The 21,181-nt window shown below is 40.2% G+C and overlaps 2 protein-coding genes and 1 non-coding gene across 10 annotated transcripts in view; 1 reads left to right on the top strand and 2 right to left on the bottom strand.

Annotated features, from left to right (window-relative positions):
* The window catches only part of SLC30A6 (solute carrier family 30 member 6), a 58,352-nt gene extending 41,856 nt beyond the window's left edge, over positions 1-16,496 (top strand). For 6 of the 8 annotated variants that reach the window (XM_065527204.1, XM_074012024.1, XM_015433823.3 and 3 more), the window contains 2 exons: positions 1,603-1,671; positions 12,269-16,496. In XM_065527204.1, coding sequence (XP_065383276.1) covers positions 1,603-1,671; positions 12,269-12,769 — 570 coding nt within the window. In that variant the 3' untranslated portion in view covers positions 12,770-16,496. The remainder of the gene's footprint in view (positions 1-1,602; positions 1,672-12,268) is intronic. The other 2 variants (XM_074012025.1, XM_045369540.2) reach the window with 1 other exon arrangement.
* On the bottom strand, positions 6,508-6,614 carry LOC123568575 (U6 spliceosomal RNA). The gene has a single exon (XR_006691938.1). It is a non-coding gene; the product is annotated as a U6 spliceosomal RNA (small nuclear RNA).
* A 33-nt stretch (positions 16,497-16,529) lies between the features above and the next one.
* NLRC4 (NLR family CARD domain containing 4) overlaps positions 16,530-21,181 on the bottom strand; it is a 40,957-nt gene continuing 36,305 nt past the window's right edge. Inside the window, exon 9 of the mRNA XM_005576167.5 lies at positions 16,530-17,185. Coding sequence (XP_005576224.3) covers positions 16,893-17,185 — 293 coding nt within the window. The 3' untranslated portion in view covers positions 16,530-16,892. The remainder of the gene's footprint in view (positions 17,186-21,181) is intronic.

Raw genomic sequence — 21,181 nt, 5'->3', positions numbered from 1 at the left:
GGCGAGGCTGGTCTTGAACCCCCGACCTTGTGATCCACCCACCTCAACCTCCCAAAGTGCTGGGGTCACAGGCATGAGCCACAGTGCCTGGCCTAACTTTTGTATTTTTAGTAGAGACAGGGTTTCACCATGTTAGACAGGATGGTCTTGATCTCTTGACCTCATGATCCACCCGCCTCAGCCTCCCAAAGTGCTGGGAATACAGGCGTGAGCCACTGTGCCCAGCCTGTTTTTTGTTTTTTTTTTTTTTTGAGACTGAGTCTTGCTCTATCACCCAGGGTGGAATGCAGTGGCATGATCTCAGTTCACTGCAACCTCCTGGGTTCAAGCAATTCTCCTCCTGGGTTCAAGCGATTCTCCTACTTCAACCTACTGAGTAGCTGGGATTACAGGCTCTCACCACCACGCCTGGCTAATTTCTGTATTTTTAGTAGAGATGAGGTTTCACCATGTTGGACAGGCTGATCTCGAACTCCTGACCTCAAGTGATCCACCCCTCTTGACCTCCCAAAATGCTGGGATTACAGGCGTGAGCCACCGTGCCCAGCCTTTGGTTGTTTTTTAAAATATATATATAAAAAGAGATGGGTCTCACTATATTGCCCGGACTGGTCTTGAACTCCTGCCCTGAAGCCGTCCTCCCATCTTGGCCTTCCAAAGTGCTGGGATTACAGGCATGAGCCACTGTGCCCAGTCAAATGCTGTGATTTTTTTTTTTTTTTTTTTAGGGGGTACAGAGTCTTGCTCTGTCGCCCAGTCTGGAGTGCAGTGCCATGTTCTCTGCTCCCCACCAGCTAATTGTTGTACTTTTTTAGTAGAGACAGGGTTTCACCATGTTGGCCTGGCTGGTCTGGAACTCCTGGCCTCAAGTGATCTGCCCACCTCAACCTCCCAAAGTGCTGGAATTACAGACATGAGCCACCGTGCCCAGCCTAGACTTTCTTTTAAGTTGTTATAAATTTCCACCTACTGACTAATGAAGAAATAAAATAATGAACTATTTTGATGTTGAAACTATTTTAAACCTTTGATTGTCAGTGTCACAGAGGCCACTTTCACCAGTATAACTGGGTACTACTCTCAACTAGTGAAGCCTGGCCTTGGGTATGTGTCCTGTGCCACTGTACCAGTGAGCTACACGCAATATATCTGGCCTTGGAATTTCTTCTAGACTCACATCCAAACAACATCCTGTGTTGTGCAGAGCTTTGTTATAAGGGAATTCAGAGAAAGAAGTGATTGAGAAAACAAAAAAATTAAGTAAAAAATCTGATACCACAAAGTGCTAGATATAAATATATTCCATATTGATAAAATGAAAAGAACCATACACTGTTGCATAAATTGGTGGGGGTAGGGGTTTAAAACTGAGCAGTGGAGACCTGATTCTAAAAGAATTGGGGCAAACAAGAAACTAGGAAAGCAAGGTCTTGGGTCAGTATGGAACAAACAGGAATGGTATCTTGAGTGGTCTGAAACTTCTCTTAGCTAATGAGTGTCCTCGTGCAGGATTTGGCTATGCCTAAGTCCATAATGTGACTAAACTGCGTTGGATATGTTAAGTACAGACAACTCTGATCACCTCTTTCTGTTTTTGGTTAGGTATCTACCTTGGATGGAGTTTTAGAAGTCCGAAATGAACATTTTTGGACCCTAGGTTTTGGCTCATTGGTATGTTCGTTTACATATGACTTTAGTTATAATTTAAAATAGTCTTCCGTTTTAAAACTGAAAAAAAGTATTTCTTTAAAATTTTCTGGAGCCTTTGGATTCCTAGTTATGTTAAGCAGAGTCTAAAATGTACATGAATTCAATTACCTAATTGAGGGATTTTTTGTTGTTTAGAGACAGGGTCTCACTCTGTTGCCCAGGCTGGTCTCGAACTCCTTGCCTCAAGCAGTCCTCCCGCCTTAACCTCCCAAAGTGTTGGGATTACAGACGTGTAATCCCAACAATAGAAGAATGTTTTTATTTTTTTTCCTTCAAACATGTTAATGGTAATAATACAAGAGTGTCCAGATAAGATAAATTTTTAGTCAGTGTAATTCCCAAATAAAATGTTTTTAAAAATTAGAAGTGCAATTGCTTTCTTTTTTAACTGCAGTTCTCATTTTGGAGAGTTTGCTGAATATTTTGAAGAACTGCAATAACACAACTTGCTTCAGCATAAAATTTCGTATTTTCTAATTCAGTTTGAACCTCAATACCAGAGAGACGTTTTTATGACACGGTTAGGAATGATGAGGAAAATACAGAAAACGTAAAGCACTGTAATCTTATCTAAAGAAAACTGCTGTTGACATTTTGGTGTTTATACATTTATTTTCCTTAGAAAATGAGATCATGGAGTGGGCGCGGCTCATGCCTATAATACCAGCACTTTGGGAGGCCAAGGTGGGCAGATCACCTGAGGTCGGGAGTTCGAGACCAGCTTGGCCAACATGGTGAAACCCCGTCTCTACTAAAAATACAAAATTAGCTGGGCATGGTGGTGTGGCACGCGCTTGTAATTCCAGCTACTCAGGAGGCTGAGGCAGGAGAGGCGGAGGTTGCAGTGAGCCAAGATCACGCCATTGCACTCCAGCCTGGGTGACAGAGTGAGACTCTGTCTCTAAAAAAAACAGGAAATGAGATCAGGCTGTTTTATAATTAGCTCTTTTCATTTAATTAATTTATCATGAACCGTTTTCTATGTCATTAAATACTCTTCTACAGTATCATTTAAAAAAAATAGGATTTGATTTTTCTAATATAGCACAAATTTATAGATAAGCAGATCAAAGCTGGTCCAGCAGGTCAGTGATGTTACCCACTTTGCAGTGTTTAGTTTCAGGCTATGCTTTTGTAGTGGGAAAATGGTTTCTTCACCTTCACTTTCCCCAGCTCTTTCCCTCTCTCATTATTTTGGATGTCTAAAATTTATTAGAAGAAAAACTTGAGACTGTAACATCCCCTCCCTCCTTACTGGGAAGGTGCCAAGTGACCAAAGTGTCAAGAGACCAAAGAATGACTTGGACAGGTTCAGCATGGCCAGTAGGTGAGTTTATTAGGACTTACCTATGGGGCACTCCTGGGAAGTAGCAGGACAGCTTTAGAAATCTACCCACCTCCCATTTCTAAGCTGCTTTTAAGCTAATTTGCTCGCTCTTTGCCTACTGTATGTATGTAATGAGACTGTTTTCCTCGGTAGGGTCTCGGATGCTCTCTAAAAGCTTTGGTTCTCAGGGTCGCTTGCTCCTCGACTGGGCACCATGGCTTTGGCTCACTGCCTGGCCTTCAGAGTTCAGGCATCGGACATACACCCTCCAATTACCTGGTGGGGGACCCATCACACTATACTTCTCTAGTAAATTCTTTAGAAGGGGCCATTGGGAACAATATTCTCTAAATGCTTGAATGTTGAAAGCAGCTTGTGGACATTATAATTAAAAATTAGTTTGACTGGATATAAACTCTTCAGTACACATTTGCTTCAAGTTTCTTAAAAATACATTATCCCTTTTACTTCTGGCATGAAGCATTTCTGAGACAATGCCTAATAATAGTCTAATTTTTTTCCTTTTATATGTGACTTGATCTTTTTGCCTGGATGCCCAAAAGATTTTTTTTTAAGTTCAGTTCCTTTACCAGACTACGTCTTGGCATTGGTCATTCCGCATCAGTTATTTCAGGTATGCAGTGCACCCTTTCTTCTTTTTTTTTTTTTTTTGAGATGGAGTCTCGCTCTGTCGCCCAGGTGGGAGTGCCGTGGTGCAATCTCAGCTCACTGCAGCCTCTGCCTCCTGAGTTCAAGTGATTCTTCTGCCTCAGCCTCCTGAGTAGCTGGGATTACAGGTGCACACCACCACACCCAGCTAATTTTTGTTTTTTTTAGTAGAGATGGGGTTTTACCATGTTGGCCAAGCTGGTCTCGGACTCCTGACGTCAAGTGATCTGCCTGCCTTGGCCTCCCAAAGTGTTGGGATTACAGGCGTGAGCCACTGCGCTCAGCCCACAGTACACCCTTTCAATAATGCTGTTTCAAAAATAATTTTTTAAAACATCTAATTATAGTTCATAATTTTTGCTCTATTCTCTTTCTTTGGTTTTCTTTTGTGGAAACTTCTGTTATGTACATGTTGAACATGTTGGATCTTTGCCTTTCTTATTGTTATTTTCTCTCAAATTCTTATATTCTCTTAATTTACTTTTGATTTTTTTTTTTAACCTTTTATATCTCTTAAAGTATACCTGTATGTTTCCTTGTTTGTATTTATTCTGGGTAAGTCTTCATTTCTAAAGTGATCTTTTTTCTTGTATTATAATTGTCATCTCATTTCTAAGGTTTTCTAATTCTGATTTATGTTCTTGTTTTATATCTTTTGGCTGGTTTTTAAAAAGTAGGTTATAGTTTTTATCTGACGTAGTTTTATCTGTCTGGTGATCTTTTATAATCTGTTTTACAGTCTCTTTTTTTCTTGTATAACTTTTTGTGGGATTTGATCCTCTCTCCTTTTCTGTTGCTCATTTTTATGTGAAGTTAGTTTTCCTGAACTTTAAAATTAGGAATGGTTTAGGGTAGTGTGTACAGATTCATGGGTCTAGAGCTCCATCTTCTGATGATTTTGTAAAAGAAGAAAGTTTTTTATTCTGGCCCTGTTCCTCTCTGCCATTTTTACCTTTTTTTCTTTTTTTTTTTTTTTTTGAGACAGGGTCTCACTCTGTTGCCAGGCTGGAATGAGTGCAATGGCATGATCTTGGCTCACTGCAACCTCCGCCTCCCCAGTAGCTGGGACTACAGATGCATGCCACCATGCCCAGCTAATTTTTGAATTTTTTGGTAGAAACAGGATTTCACTATGTTGGCCAGGCTGGTCTCAAACTTCTCACCTCAGGTGATCTGCTTGTCTTGTGAGCCACTCTGCCCAGCATTTTTTTTTTTTTTTTTTTTTTTTTTAAGAGACAGAGTCCTGCCCTGTTACCCAGGCTGGAGTGAGTGGTACAGATATAGCTCACTGCAGTCTCAAATGTCTGCCTGCTCAAGTGATCCTCCTAACTCAACCTTCCCAGTAGCTGGGATTACAGGTACACGCCACCATGCCCAGATGAGCTTTTAAAATTTTTTTGTAGAAACTGAGTCTTGGTGTGTTGCCTAGGCTGGTCTTGAACTCTTGGCCTTAAGCACTCCTACTGCCTTGGCCTCCCAAAGTGTTGGGATTACAGGCACGAGCCGCTATGCCTGGCCCTGCCTTCCGTTTTTATCTGAACCTCTTCTATCCTTTGTCTGAACTGTACTACTCAGTTTGGATTTTCTTGCCATTGTTTCTTTTTTATATGGGGCTTTTTTCTAGAGGGCAGCTTTGCCTGGTTACTTTTGAGAACTCATAGGACTCAGACTATTCCAGCCCTTAATGCAGACCCAGTGTATTTCCCCACTGTTGAAATGTGCAAAACTCCTCCCAGTTTCAGCTGCTTTTCTCCTATTGGCTGTCCTAGATTTCCATTAAGTCTTCTTAGCCGCTTTGGGGTTTTTAGGTCAGTCAGATGTGCTGTTGCTTCCTGCTGCACAGATTGTGTTACCTTGAAGGTCTCACAGCTTGTATTTGGGTTTTCATAGGAGTACTGGGTTACCTAGTTTTTTGTGGATATTGTCCATAGATTTTCAGTTTTGCTGTTTTACCTTCTTTGTTTTAATGGAAATATTTGAGGCAGTTCAAAAACTGCCACCACTGCTGCCACCTTGCAAGAGTCCAACGTAGTTTTTAGTTTTCTTAGTTTTACATTATCTAAATATGCCATAATTTATTTCATAAGTCCCTTAGTGAATATTTAGATTATCTTCTATTTTTCCTATATTAACAGGTCTGGGATAAACTTTTTTTTTTTGATACGTAGTCTCACACTGTTGCCTGGGCTAGAGTGCAATGGCATGATCTTGGCTCACTGCAACCTCTGCCTCCCAAGTTCAAGCAATTCTCCTGCCTCAGCCTCCCAAGTAGATAAAAACCAGAAAGAAGCTATCTGTGAAACTGCTTTGTGATATGTAGATTCATCTCACAGAGTTAAAACCTTTTTATTGATTCAGCAGGTTGGAATCTCTCATTTTGTAGACTCTGCAAAGCGACAGCTGGGATTACAGATATCCGCCACCATGCCCCACGTCTAGCTAATTTTTTGTATTTTTAGTAGAGACAGGGTTTCACTGTGATGGCCAGGCTGGTCCCGAACTCCTGATCTCGTGATCTGCCCGCCTCGGCCTCCCAAAGTGCTGGGATTATAGGCATGAGCCACCGTGCCCAGCCTGGGATAAACATTCTTATGGGATAAGCTTTGTAAATATCCATGATTATTTCTTAAGATTAGTTTTTAGAAGTTTTTATAAATCAGAAAATACTCACTTTTTTTTATGGCTTTTGATGCAGATTCCCAAATTGCCTTCTAGAATGCCTTTTAGAACTACACACTTTGAGTCTTATGGTTCATTTTCAACCATTCTTTCCTTTATTTTATTTTTTTAGATTAATTTTTTAAAATATGGAATGCTTCATGAGTTTGCATGTCATCTTTGCACAGAGGCCATGCTAATCTTACCTGTATTGTTCCAATTTGAGTATATGTGCTGCCAAAGTGACCACTTAACAATTCTTTTAATTGTATTAATGACGTTGGATGGCTTATAAACACAAAGAATGTAGTCATCAGCTCAGAACTTGGCATCTAAAAACCACACCTATGAAGTCCCTGGTTAAGAGCCAGGAATTTAATAACACAAACTTTTGAGCTACTAAAAGTTAATGTCACAAAAGCCATAGATTAATGCATGCACTGTGATTATAGGAGACTTTTCAAGTTCATACTCTGAAAATAGTTTCCTTATTTTAATTACTTTGATTTCCATATCAGACTAAAAGAGGATATGGCATCTTTAATACTTATGTAGTGACAACTGTGAATGGTAGTGGCAAAGGAAAAGGGAAAAATCAAAGATGACTTGATTTCAAGACATGGCTTGTCTGAGCTAAAAGTAATAAACTAGAAGTCAAATTCAAGGAATATAGGTATTTTCTCTGTCTCGTGATTGACAGTAACTCTTACTATTTTTCTGTATTTAGTATTTCAAGTCATAGATTCAGATGCATTGTAATTAAACAATTTGGCTAATTTATTTGCAGTTTATGTTTTGTAAGAATTTTTTTTTGATTTTTGAAAATCTGTGTTTATTTAGAAACCAAAATGGGGTGTCTGCTGGACATTTTATTTACTTTTATTTACTCTATTTTTTTGAGACCGAGTCTGGCTCTGTTGCCCAGCCTGGAGTGTAGTGGCATGATCTTGGCTCACTGCAACTTCTGCCTCATGGGCCCAAGCCATCCTCACACCTCAGCCTCCCAAGCAGCTGTGACTATAGGCATACACTACCACACCCGGCTAATTTTTGTATTTTTTGTAGAGATGGGGTTTTGCCATGTTGTCCAGTCGGGTCTCAAACTCCTGAGCTCAAGCGATCCATCTGCCTCACCCTCCCAAAGTGCTGGGATTACAGGCATGAGCTACCATGCCTGGCCATCTATGATATATATATATATATATATTTTTTAAGTTTTTATTAGGCAAATAGTACCCAATTGTTAAGAAAATAAAAACTTGTAACTAAGTCATAAAAAAAGAGAGTAAATATCCTTAATAATCCTGCCATCTAGAGATAAATACTGTTATCCTTGATATTTGTCTCTGTCCTTCTGTTTCTTTAACTTTTATTTTTCTTTATTTATGTCTTATTTTACTTTTTATTTATTGAGACAGGGTCTTGCTCTGTCACCCAGGCTAGAGTGCAGGGGCACAGTCATGGCTCACTGCAGCCTCAACCCTCTAGGCTCAAGCAGTCTTTCTGCCTCAGCCTTCCTCGTAACTGGGACTGCATATGTGTGCCTGGTTAATTTATTTTTTATAACGATAGGGTCTTGCTATATGGTCCAGGCTGGTCTCAAACTCTTCCTTAAGCAGTCTAACCTAGGTGCCTATCAATCCTAGGCATTATTGGGCATCTAGGTTGATGCCATGTCTTTGCTATTGTGAATAGTGCTGTGATGAACATCCAAGTACATGTGTCTTTTTGGTAGAAAGATTTATTTTCTTTTGGATATATACCCAGTTATGGGATTGCTGGGTCAAATAGTAGTTCTGTTTTAAGTTCTTTGAGAAAAGCCACTGCTTTTTAGAGTGGCCGAACTGATTTACATCCCCACCAATGGTGTATAAACATTCCCTTTTCTCTGCAGCTTCACCAGCATCTGTTGTTTTTTTGTTTTGTTTTGTTTTGTTTTTTTAATAATAACCATTCTGGCCGGGCGCAGTGGCTCATGCCTGTAATCCCAGCACTTTGGGAGGCTGAGGCGGGTGGATCACCTGAGGTCAGGAGTTCAAGACCAGCCTGGCCAACATAGCGAAATCCTCTCTGTACTAAAAATACAAAAATTAGCCAGGCATGGTGTCATGGGTCTATAATCCCAGCTACTTGGGAGGCTGAGGCAGGAGAATTGCTTGAACCCGGGAGGTGGAGGTTGCTGTGAGCTGACATTGTGCCACTGCACTCCAGCCTGGGCAAGAGAGCAAGACTCTGTCTCAAGAAAACAAAAAATAATAGTAATAATAATAGCCATTCTGACTAGTGTGGGATGGTATCTCATTGTGGTTTTGATTTGCATTTCTCTGCTGATTAGTGATGATGAGCATTTTTTTCATGTTTCTTGGCCACTTGTATGACTTCTTTGGAGAAGTATCTGTTCATGTTTTTTTCCCATTTTTTAATGAGGTTATTTGTTTTTTGCTTGTTCAATTTTTAAGTTCTGTATAGATTCTGATATCAGACCTTTGTCTGATGCATAGTTTGCGAATGTTTTCTCCCATTCTATAGGTGTTTCTTGGTTGTCTTGCAGGTTTCTTATAGTTTGAGGTCTATTTTTTTTTTTGAGACGAAGTCTAGCTCTATCGCCCAGGCTGGAGTGCAGTGGCGCGATCTCAGCGCACTGCAACCTCTGCCTCCTGGGTTCAAGTGATTCTTCTGCTTCAGCCTTTCAAGTAGCTGAAACTACAGGTGTTTGCCACCATGCCCGGCTAATTTTTTTTTTTTCCTCATTTTTGTAGAAACGGTTTCGCCACGTTGGTCAGGTTGGTCTTGAACTCCTGACCTCAGGTGATCTGCCTACCTTGGCCTCCCAAAGTGCTGGGATTACAGACATGAGCCATAGCAACCGGCCGAGGTCTTAAATTGAAATCTTTAATCCATCTTGAGTTAATCTTTTTATATGGTAAAAAGTTAAGGTCCAGCTTCATTCTGCATATGGCTAGCCAGCTATCCTGGTACCATTTATTGAATAGGTAGTCCTTTCCCCACTGCCTACTTTTGTTGACTTTGTCAAAGATCAGATGGCTGGAGGTATATGGCTTTATTTCTGGGTTCTCTATTCTGTTCCATTGGTCTATGTGTTTTGTCTTTTTACCAGTACCATGCTGTTTTGGTTACTGTAGCCTTATAGTTTGAATTCAGGTAATGCAATGCTTCTGGCTTTGTTCTTTCTGCTTAGAATTGCTTTGGCTATTTGGGCTCTTTTTTGGTTCCATATGTATTTTAAAATAGTTTTTTCTAGTTATATGAAAAATGACATTGGTAGTTTGATAGTAATAGCATTGAATCCTAGATTGTTTTGGGCAGTATGGCCATTTTAATGATACTGATCTTCCAAACCATGAGCATGGAATGTTGTTCCATTTGTTTGTGTCATTTGTGATTTCTTTGAACAGTGTTTCATAGTTCTCCTTGTAGAGATCTTTCACCTCCTTGGTTAGATGTATTTCTAGGTATTTTATTTCTGTTGTGGATATTGTAAATGGGGTTGAATTCTTTTTTTTTCTTTTCTTGATACAAGGTCCCTCTTTGTCACCCAGGCTGGAGTGCAGTGGTGCAGCCACTGCATCCTCAACCTCTCAGGTTCAATCAATCCTCCCACCTCAGCCTCCTGAGTAGCTGAGTAGCTGGCACTACAGATGTGTGCCACCACACCCAGCTAATTTTTTTAAATTTTTGTAGAGATGGGGTTTCACCATGTTTCTCTGGCTGGGGGAGTGTGTGTGTGTGTGTGTGTGTGTGTGTGTGTGTGTATGTGTGTGTGTGTGCACAAATAGGATCATTTGCTGTACCTACTATTGTATTATCTACTTTAAACACATAATTTATGGACCAGGCATGGTGGCTCACGCCTGTAATCCCAGCACTTTGGGAGGCTGAGGCAGGAGGATCACTTGAACCTAGGAGTTCAAGACCAGCTTGGGCAACATGGTGAGACCTCATCTCTACAAAGAAAACAAAAAAACAAAACCAAACAAACCCATAATTTATGGTAAACACTTTTTCAAGTTAACGAATATACTTCTTACTCCCATTGTAATGCCTGGTGCTCTCTATCCCTTAGAAGCCTTGATATCATCTTTGATGAATCAATTTCCCTCATCCTTTACTTCCAGCTGGGTATCAAGTCCTTCCATTTCTGCCCCTGGAATATGATATATCTGTCTGTCCCTCTCTGATCCCACTATTTTTGTCCTGGCTCAGCTCTCCTCATTTGTTTTGTTTTGTTTTGTGTTTTGTTTTGTTTTGTTTGAGACAGAGGCTTGTTCTGTCTCCCAGGCTGGAGTGCAGTGGCATGATCTGTGCTCCCTGCAATGTCTGCCTCCTGGGTTCAAGTGATTCTCCTGCCTCAGCCTCCTGAGTAGCTGGGATTACAGATGCATGCCACTGTGCCCAGCTAATTTTTGTATTTTTAGTAGAATCGGGGTCTCACCATGTTGGCCAGGCTGGTCTTGAACTCCTGACCTCAGGTGATCCGCCTGCCTTGGCCTCCCAAAGTGCTGGGATTACAAACATGAGCCACCGTGCTTGGCAGCTCTCATCATTTCTAATCTAGATTGTTGCAGTTTTTTTCCTACCTGATTACTAGTCATCTATACCTACAATTTTTCTGAACTCTGATTATTCTGTTAGGTTGCTGATGTTAAATCAAAATTCCTTATCATTTTAGAGTCCTCTGGTAGCCTCTTTTTAACCTTATTACCTACCTATCATGTTTCTTCCTTCCTTCTTCCCTTCTTCTCTTCCCAGGCTGGGAGTGCAATGGCGTAATCTCGGCTCACTGCAACCTCTGCCTCCCAGGTTCAAGCAATTCTCCTGCCTCAGCCCCCCTAGTAGCTGGGATTATAAGCATGTGCCACCATAGCCAGCTAATTTTTGTATTTTTAGTAGAGACGGGAGTTTCACCATGTTGGTCAGGCTGGTCTCAAACTCCTGAACTCGGGTGATCCACCCACCTCACCCTCCCAAAGTGCTGGGATTACAAGCGTGAGCCACTGCGCCCAGCCCCTTCCTCTGTTTCTCCCTCTCTTCTTTCCTTCCTGTCTTCCTTGTCTCCATCTCTTCTCTCTCCCTCCTCCTTCTTCTGCCCCCTGAAATACTTGGACTTCTTTTTTTTCTTTTTCAAGATAGGATATCACTCTGTCACTCAGGCTGGAGTGGAATGGTGCGATCTTGGCTCATTGCAACCTCAGCCTCCTGGGTTCAAGCAATTCTCCTGCCTTGGTCTCCCAAGTAGCTGGGATTACAGGCACATGCCACTATGCCTGGCTAATTTTTTGTATTTTTAGTGGAGACGGGGCTTCACCATGTTGGCCAGGCTGGTTTCGAACTCCTGACCTCAGGTAATCCACCCGCCTCGGCCTCCCAAAGCGCTGGGATTACAGATGTGAGCCCCTGCGCCCAGCCAGGACTTCTTTATATGTTAGTATTACTGCTTATTCTTACCAAGTATGCCATATATTTTCATTGCTTTTCTCTTAGTGTGAAATGCCTCTCTACTTTTTGAAATTCCATTTAATTACTGACCCTAGATTAAATGCCATCTTCTTTTGAAGTCCTCTTCAATTGAAATTAATACCTACCTTTTCGGCTCTTACAATTTATTTTTTGTATGCTTCATTTATATTCTTCCTTGTATTATAACATGCCTATCTTATTCCTACATGGATTTTTCTTTTTTTGTATTTTAAAGATTCTCAAAGTATTTAACTCATTGCAATGATAATCACCAGCAAGTAGTCTTTAAGAAATATTAACATTAAGCTTTTTCTTTCAAAGAAAATGCCAGGAACTTACCAAATCATAAATAAAATGTTTTATCTAATGAAATTTTCATTAGTATAATTCTAAGCAATCTCTTTCTTATGATTTTGCCCCTTTTAGGCTGGATCAGTGCATGTAAGAATTCGACGAGATGCTAATGAACAAATGGTTCTTGCTCATGTGACCAACAGGCTGTACACTCTAGTGTCTACTCTGACTGTTCAAATTTTCAAGGATGACTGGATTAGGCCTGCCTTATTGTCTGGGCCTGTGGCAGCCAATGTCCTAAACTTTACAGATCATCACATAATCCCAATGCCTCTTTTAAAGGGTGCTGATGATTTGAACCCAGTTACATCAACTCCAGCTAAACCTAGTAGTCCACCTCCAGAATTTTCATTTAACACTCCTGGGAAAAATGTGAACCCAGTTATTCTTCTAAACACACAAACAAGGCCTTATGGTTTTGGTCTCAATCATGGACATACACCTTACAGCAACATGCTTAATCAAGGACTTGGAGTTCCAGGAATTGGAGCAACTCAAGGATTGAGGACTGGTTTTACAAATATACCAAGTAGATATGGAACTAATAATAGAATTGGACAACCAAGACCATGATGGACTCTAACTTATTTTTATGAGGAATATTGACTCCTTGGCTTCCAATTTATTTAGTAATCCAACTTTGCATTGACTGTTTAATCATTTACTCTAAATGTTAGATAATAGTAAGCTTGTTCACATTTCATGAAACCTATGAAATTATATTTTTGTAAAATGTATTTGTGACAGTGAAATCCTCGTAAATGTTAAAGGCTTTAAATAGGCTTCCTTTAGAAAATGTGTTTCTTTAAATTTGGATTTTGGTATCTTTGGTTTTGTAGTTGACTGCAGTGTGATGTGACCTTACCTTTATAAGAGCCACTTGATGGAGTGGATCTGTCACATTACTAAGATGTGATATTTCTTTTTTTTCCGAGACGGAGTCTTGCTCTGCCACTGTGCCTGGCCAATACATTATTATTAACTTAAGGCTGTACTTTATTAAGGTTTCCTTAGTTTTTGTTTTGTTTTGTTTTTTGAGATGGAGTCTCACTCTGTCACCCAGGCTGGAATGCAGTGGTGTGATCTCGGCTCACTGCAACCTCTGCCTCCAGGTTTCAAGTGATTCTCCTGCCTCAGCCTCCCAAGTAGCTGGGATTACAGGCACCTGCCACCACGCCCAGCTAATTTTTGTATTTTTGGTAAAGATGGGGGATTTCACCATGTTGGCCAGGCTGGTCTCAAACTCCCGACCTCATGATCCACCCACCTTAGCCTCCCAAAGTGCTGGGATTAGGTGTGAGCCACTGCGCCTAGCTGATATTTTCTTCAGTGAAATTTATAAACATGCTTCTTGACTAATACACATTTTGGGAAAGGAAAAAATGTCTGTTCAAAAAGTAAAAGTCTCTTTTATAGCTTTTCCAAATTTAATTGCTACATTTTTCTTTGAGGTTCTCCTGAATTATGTCTTACAAACTAAAAGCAAACATTTTTAGCAGCAATTTTGGAATACATTCTATCTAGCACAATTTGAATTTTTAATTATCAAGATTTTTGTTAAAGTTTCTCTCCTTCAAAAATTTTAGTACATTTGTAAATAGTCCATGGTTCTAGGTGTTTTATTTTGATTAAGTGACTACCCAACTTTTGGTGATATGCAGTGAAAGAATCCCAGTCTTCTATGTTACATTTAATCAAATACTGACATAATGAATTTATCTTTTCTGACGCATTTTCATTCATTGGCTTTTTAATTTCTTATTTTATTAACAAATATATCAAATATATTACCAAAACACATAGAGTTCCATACATAATATGGAATTTGATGTCTTTTCAAGTTGCACAAAGAATTTGAGCAAATATAATTTTACCAAAGCATAATGGACCTTAGATTATAGAATACAGCATTGTTTTTTTTTTTGTTTGTTTTTGTTTTTTTTTTTTTTTTTGAGACGGAGTCTCGCTCTGTCGCCCAGGCTGGAGTACAGTGGCCGGATCTCAGCTCACTGCAAGCTCCGCCTCCCAGGTTCACGCCATTCTCCTGCCTCAGCCTCCCGAGTAGCTGGGACTACAGGCGCCCGCCACCTCGCCCGGCTAATTTTTTTGTATTTTTTAGTAGAGACGGGGTTTCACTGTGCTAGCCAGGATGGTCTCGATCTCCTGACCTCGTGATCCGCCCGTCTCAGCCTCCCAAAGTGCTGGGATTACAGGCGTGAGCCACTGCGCCCAGCCGAATACAGCATTGTTAGGTCTGCAGTGGATAGTTTTTTTTTGTTTTACTTTGTCAAAAATGGGAAATTGTTAACTGTGATGAAGTGTGAGAATTACATAGATTATGTTATTTTTTAGTTGTTTTCCAAATGCAGAGTTTAAGGACTTTCTAACATGGCTAGTATTACTTCCAAAAAGTGTAACAAGCAGCAGTCACACATGACCTAGAAGGGTTTTTTATTGTTTTATTTTATTATGCATTCTGTAACAGTTTTAAAAAGGGATTTTGAGAATGGACTCAACTTTCCTGGAATCCCGTGCTCCTGGAGATTTATGACTTTCCCAGCCATCAGCCAGCTATCTAGAGAAGATTTTTGTTTTTCTAGAATTTGCAACAGTTTCTTCAGTCAACTCATTCACTTTCAAATAGGAGCAGCACTTTGAAATCCTTTTTCTTCACTGTGGATTAAAAACATCCAAGAAGCCATCTCTGTCAAGCAGAATTGTCATCTGTGGTAATGTGACCATGTCCTAAATACCTTTTTCTTAGTGAGGAGTTGATCATTGTCTTTGACATCTGCAACCCTGTTCAGGCATGTGACCTGCTGAAGAAATACAGCCTATGCTACCTTGAGTACTGGGGAAAATGATACTTTGTAAAATGTAATAAGGCAACCTGTTCCCGGGCCTTTGTCTTATGTTTTCCAACTATTACTGTATCTGTTGTTGGTCTGCTATTACAGGATGATTCTTCTTCCTTCATTGATCTCAGCTAAATGTGAATTAGGGTCATGCATGAAATCTGAACTGCCATGTCCTGAGTTAAGAGGTATGTGCTGCCACCCCATGCATGTCTTCCCCATCCCCATAGGATTTTAAAGTGTTTAGGTACCAAACACAGTTCTGTGTGAGGTTTTATGCCTACTTCCTCAACACCAATTCAGAGGCAACACCTGTGCATCTGTCCCACCAAAGGTGCTTTAATACCTACCTTCACTATTTGAGAAAGGACACTCACAGTTGCCTGTGAGTTATGAAAGAATTGGCCCTACTTCCTGAATGTAAGATGTTACAGGGGACATTGGCCCATGCCAATAATCCTAGTAGGAGAGCTAAGACACAAAGAATAGAGAAGCCTTATTTGCCAAGCTCTGACTAACTTCTGGATATGAAAATAAGGAACGTGCCCAGCATAGGCATATAGGCAGCAGCCTTACTAGTAAATCTTGCCACAGAATCATTTGAAACTAGACAGAGAAAGAAGTTCAATTTAAATATTTGTCCCATTGTTTGTGATTAAGATGTAAGCTCCGTGGAGTGTAATTAACCCTGCTTTATGAAGTCACCTTATTTATAATGGGAAAAACATTGCCTAGGAGGCAAGAGATCTGAATTCCAGTTCTGATGCTGCCACTGTGTAAGGAAGTAGTTTTATAACCCATGGGCAAATCATCTGAGCTTTCTCATCTGTAAAGTTAGGGTGAGGAATTAATTAGTTGATCTGTAAACTATCAGCTTCAAAACGTTATGGCTCAATCTGTAGAATATATGCCCAATTGCTAAACAGATGTTGTGCCCAGAATTTTATCTAGTGACTACCTCAACATACAGGCCAAGTGTTACCTACACCAACACCCAAGCCATTAATTTGAGGTGCCGTGAGAATAGGCGAACCGCAGCCTAACACCATTTAGGTTTTTGTGTTTTTTTCAGGCTTGCCTCTACTTAAATATATTTAGATTAGAGAGTTTTCTTAGACTTCTTTCTTTGCAAGGAAGGGTTATTTGGGGAAGTGTTGGAAAAAAGATTAGGGCAGGGTACCCTTAGTTTATATAGGGTACAAAAGTATGGGAAACATTTTCCCTTTCTTCTTTAATCTCTGAAGTCATGTTTGGAATTACATATAATGTAGCAGGTACTGGAGAGGACCTGAATTTCAAGCCTCTGATTTAGCTGTTTGTAAACTGCCAAGTTTTGCTTGACTGAAGAATGCTGATCTTTTTTGGGAGTCTAATCTCCTTCTAATATCAGAAAGTGCTTTTTACATTCCAGATTGTTTGAATTAAACTGTTTGGATTAAAGAACATATATGGAGTTTCCTCTCTGATTTTAAATAATCTTTGTTTCTTTATTCAGTAGCTATTTATTAATAATTTAATCATCTCATATTCAACAAATATTTATTGAGACTATTGTTGAGAATCTGTTACATGCCAGGCATTATAGTAAGTTAATATGCATTCAGTACACCAGTTGGTGTGACCCAGACCAAAGGTAACACAAAGATGAACGAGAATTCCTTCAAGGAGCCAATAATCCTAGTAGGAGAGCTAAGACACAAAACTGTTGCATGTTTTTAATCATCGAATTAAACTTCTTTCCGCTTCCTTATCTTCTTTGGCATCCTTTTGCAAGATTTTTTAACCACCAGGCTTAAAGTAATGAGGTCCCAGAGCACTTACTGGCTTCAAGTGCCCTTTATTTAAGCAGTTACTAGTTTAAAAGCACCTTTAATAACACTGAGATCATCATCATCAAATTGCCACCCAACAAGCCTAGCTTCTTGCAGAAAAGTTAACTTGGATAACACATGGCTAAGTTTTCTGACTAATGCTGCATCAGGTAGAAATTCTTTAGTACTGAAGTCAAAAAACACTAATTGCTTAAGATTCTCAAATGCACCCATGAAGGCAAGCCATCCATCACTGCTCACACAATTTCCTGCCAAATTCAACTGCTGGAAGTTCTTCAGAGGGTTCTTTCCAAAAAATCCACCTGGGTAAAGAAATAAGTATATTAGTTGGAAGAAAAATTTTTTTAAAAAAAAGAGAAATAGGTTCTACATTTATTTTACATACTTTTTTTTCCACTTTGAAATGGTCATGTTTGAACTAGTGCTTTGCCTCAGAAACAAATTATTAATATAATTCTCTATAGCTAGGGCAGTGATTGTGAATATGGTCTATTATATTTACAAATTATATTTTTCCTAGAGTATAAGGGAATCTGATAAATAGTGATTCATAGTGAGGTAGCAACAATATATAAGTGAATTACATTTTTTTTCCTTTTCCTTATTCCTAGGAAAGGGAAGTTTGCTTTAAAATTGATGTGTGAGCGATGCAATTAAATATTCAGTACTTGTTTTCAAAACTGGAGTCAATCTTTGGCAATATTAGGTCGTTTCCTCTTCTGAAGCAGTAAATACTACCTAACTGTTGTTTCTTTGGGTATGTTCCTAACTGTAAACTTGAGTAAGTGAGCCTCCTTCAGTATCTAAAGATTTGGGTGTTTTCGTTTATCTGTTTATATGTAAACCTCCCGAGCCTCTTCAGGAAGTTCCTCCATTCCTTACAGAATAGGGCACCTAAAGTATTTCCTACAGAGGGTAGGTGGATATTCTGTCTTTCTGATATACAAAGAATGCATACACACACACACACACATATATCTCCTTTGTATGTATATGTGTATGTGTATATACACATACACACAAATAATTTAGTTTCATTCTTTATCCCATGTTACTAGTTTAAGTGGTACTGGAACTCAAGTGAGTCTTGCAATAAGAAAAAACACCTTTCTTTCAGGTCATGTACCATCATGCAGATTGGCCAGTATACAACATTAGGATTTCACAAAGCTAGCTCTGTTAATTATGCATATTAAATTATGCAAAGCGTTAGCCCTACCCCCCTACCTGGCCTTCTCTGGATGACTAAGTTCACCTTGAAGTACAGAGTGGACAGTCAGGCAGACTGGACAAGGGAATTCTATTACTTACATGTTTATATTCCAGAGTATCACACACAAATTGCAGAAGATGTATGCCTGGCTTATCGATCTACATTACTCAGCTCCTCTGAGCTCATCTTAGTCTTAGTGTACCTCACCCAACTTTGGAGGGTTAATTTGTTGTATATTAAACTTTTTTCTTTGTGTTTCTTGGGAGATGTGTAATATTAGATAATGTTCCAGAAACTGACCCTTATGGAAATGAAGGTCCATGATTCACTTTGGATTCCAAGTAGGAAAAGAGGTTTTAAAAGTTCCTTTCCATTGTCTCAGTGAGAAGACCACTAAAGAGTTGAAGTTAAAGAAGGAAAGGTTCAGTGCCATACAATCTTAAGGTTAGCAAGCAAAGACTAAAAGCTATCTGCTACCAGTAATGAGGGCTTAATGACAGAAATGGACAGTCTTGTCTGACCAGCTTACGTGGGTGAGGTCAACCTAGTTATGCACTGAAACTGTACCTTTACCCACTTTCAGTAAGTGTGTTTACCAGCTCCGTAGTGAGGAGATCTGTGAGTTTCGTGTCTGATGTCACTGCGTGGCCTTTTGTAGTTAGTTCAGTGCAACTAAGTACGTTCTAGTATGTGTCTTTAGTCAATGTCAGCCAATGTTTTCATCACCATCATAAGGTCTTGAGTTTTGAAAGCTCTTCAGGTTCTTCTTTACAGACACCTAAAGTGATTGACCCTGCCTGACCGTGGTCAAGATGCTAGCAGCTAAAGTGGGCAAAGCCAGGTAAGGAGATGATTCACAGGGTTCTGCCTTCATGTCTCTTACCCATGGTCAGTGTCACTGACACCACCTTTGGGCCTTCTTTGCTGCTTTTATTTATTTGAAAAGTGAGACAGAGGCCGGGTGCAGTGGCTCACACATGTAATCCCAGCCCTTTGGGAGGCCAAGGTGGGCGGATCACCTGAGGTCAGGAGTTCGAGATCAGCCTGACCAACATGGAGAAACCCTGTCTCTACTAAAAATACAAAATTAGCCGGGCGTGGTAGTGCATGCCTGTAATCCCAGCTATTTGGGAGGCTGAAGCAGGAGAATCACTTGAACCCAGGAGGCGGAGGTTGCGGTGAGCAGAGATCACACAATTGCACTCCAGCCTGGGTAACAAGAGCGAAGCTCCATTTCAAAAAAAGAAAAAGAAAAGAAAAGAAAAGTGAGACAGACTGCTAGTTGTTCCCAAAACTCTCTCTCCTTATTCCTTAGTTACAGGGTTTTATTTGGGCATATGGCCACTCATATCCCAGCCTCCCTTGCTGTTAGGTGTGGCTAAATTTTTGCCAAGGAAGTATAGGCAGAAGTGATGTGTGCAACTTCCATGTCACTTTTCTGCTTTTCCCCTCTTCTGCTAGGTTGAAATGATCACAGAGCAATGACCTAGCTATGGCCATAAAGCCAAAAATAACACTCTAAGGAATAGAGGAGTTATCTGGACCTGAAAGACTGCACAGAGGAAAACCACCCCACCTGCCTGGACTGCTCATTTCTGGACTGTTAACATGAGAGAGAATCAAGTTCTGCCTTCCGTAAGCCATGGTATAGTTGGGTCTCTGTTATCATAGCTTAGCCTGTGCCCAGCCCAAATACTACATAGGTCCTCGCTTTCCCCTCCTTCCTCCTCTGTTCCTTGGAGGGTGGCTTTCTCCCTGCTCTCTCTTCCATCTCATCTTCATGTCCTTTCTGCCTTTGCCCCTCCTCCATATGCTTCCCAGCATGGCATGCACTCAGTCCAAATGCTGGTTGCCAGTTGTGTGTCTATTTAAAGCTCCTTCCCCAAAGATCAACTTTTTTCTCCTTCTCAGCTAGCAGAATATATTTTCACCACCTAAAAGAAATTTAAAAAGAATTTAAAGCCCATTCCACCCTCAGAGGGTGAGCAATTTATACTGGTTATCTACTAAGGTATAAGGATCTTATCATCAATTTAAGAGAGTTTCTTAGATAATTATTAGAATTATTAGTGCAGGAACCAAGAACAAACAATATTTGTCATAAGCCAAGGGCATGCCTTTTGTTCATTTAATCTGCAGTGCTTATGTTATGAGGAGCAGAATAGATCCGAGAGAAACAGAATCTATGACATTTAGAGCCATAGGCTGTATGTGGGCTGTGTAGAGTGCAAATGGCTTGATTAGAATTCCAGGAGAAATCTCAAATGCCCTGGGTAGAAGGCTTCTGATTCTTGGGGGTTCCTGTATCCCAAACACAACTGTCATTTGTATTGTCCTGTGGCTCACCTGAACCAGTACCAGAGCTCTCACTGTTTATTCATTCAGCACCATCTTTAGTGCTACTATGTGCCGCGGATTATGCTGGGTGCTGAGGATATGTGCAAACAACAGACGTGGTCCCTGTCTCATTGGGCTTACAAAACAGTGTGAAGACATGCATTATCAAGTAATTAGATGGCTGGTGGTACTATGGTAGGTCAGGGTACCCTGGGAGCACACAAAAGCAATAGGCTTTCCCACTCCACTTTGTTCCCAGAACACTTGCAACTGGGCTTATATGCTCCAGGAGGAAGACTGGAGGATTCTTAGGAGAAATGGAACTGCTCCCCAGGAAAAGGCCCTACAAAGAAGGGGCCATTTTGCTTGCCCAATCACCCCCTAGTGAAGTTAGCCTGTCAAAAAATCACTGCCTCCCTTAGACACCGAACTCCCTATCAACTTGTGTCTCACTCTCAAATGTGAAGAGGACAGTATAGGATTACCAGACATTTGACAACAGCCTCCCACAAGGAAGACTGAAACTAAAAGCCAAACAACTCCCAAAGAAATGAGGCACCATAGAAAACGAGAAAAATCAAACTCCAAAGACGTAAGTTTTTCAGAGATCCTAAGTTTTTCAGTAGACTGCATCTACTCAACAACAAGACGCTAAGAAAGAGCTTTTGGAAAATAAAATATGATAGTGGGATCTATACAGCAGAATGATTGCGCCCAGGATTTGGGCACTTATAGAACATGAGCTTCT

Source organism: Macaca fascicularis, chromosome 13, assembly GCF_037993035.2.
Source record: "Macaca fascicularis isolate 582-1 chromosome 13, T2T-MFA8v1.1".
NCBI classification, from domain to species: domain Eukaryota; kingdom Metazoa; phylum Chordata; class Mammalia; order Primates; family Cercopithecidae; genus Macaca; species Macaca fascicularis.
Note: the sequence above shows the minus strand (reverse complement) of the source record. Positions and strands in the feature narration are given on the sequence as shown.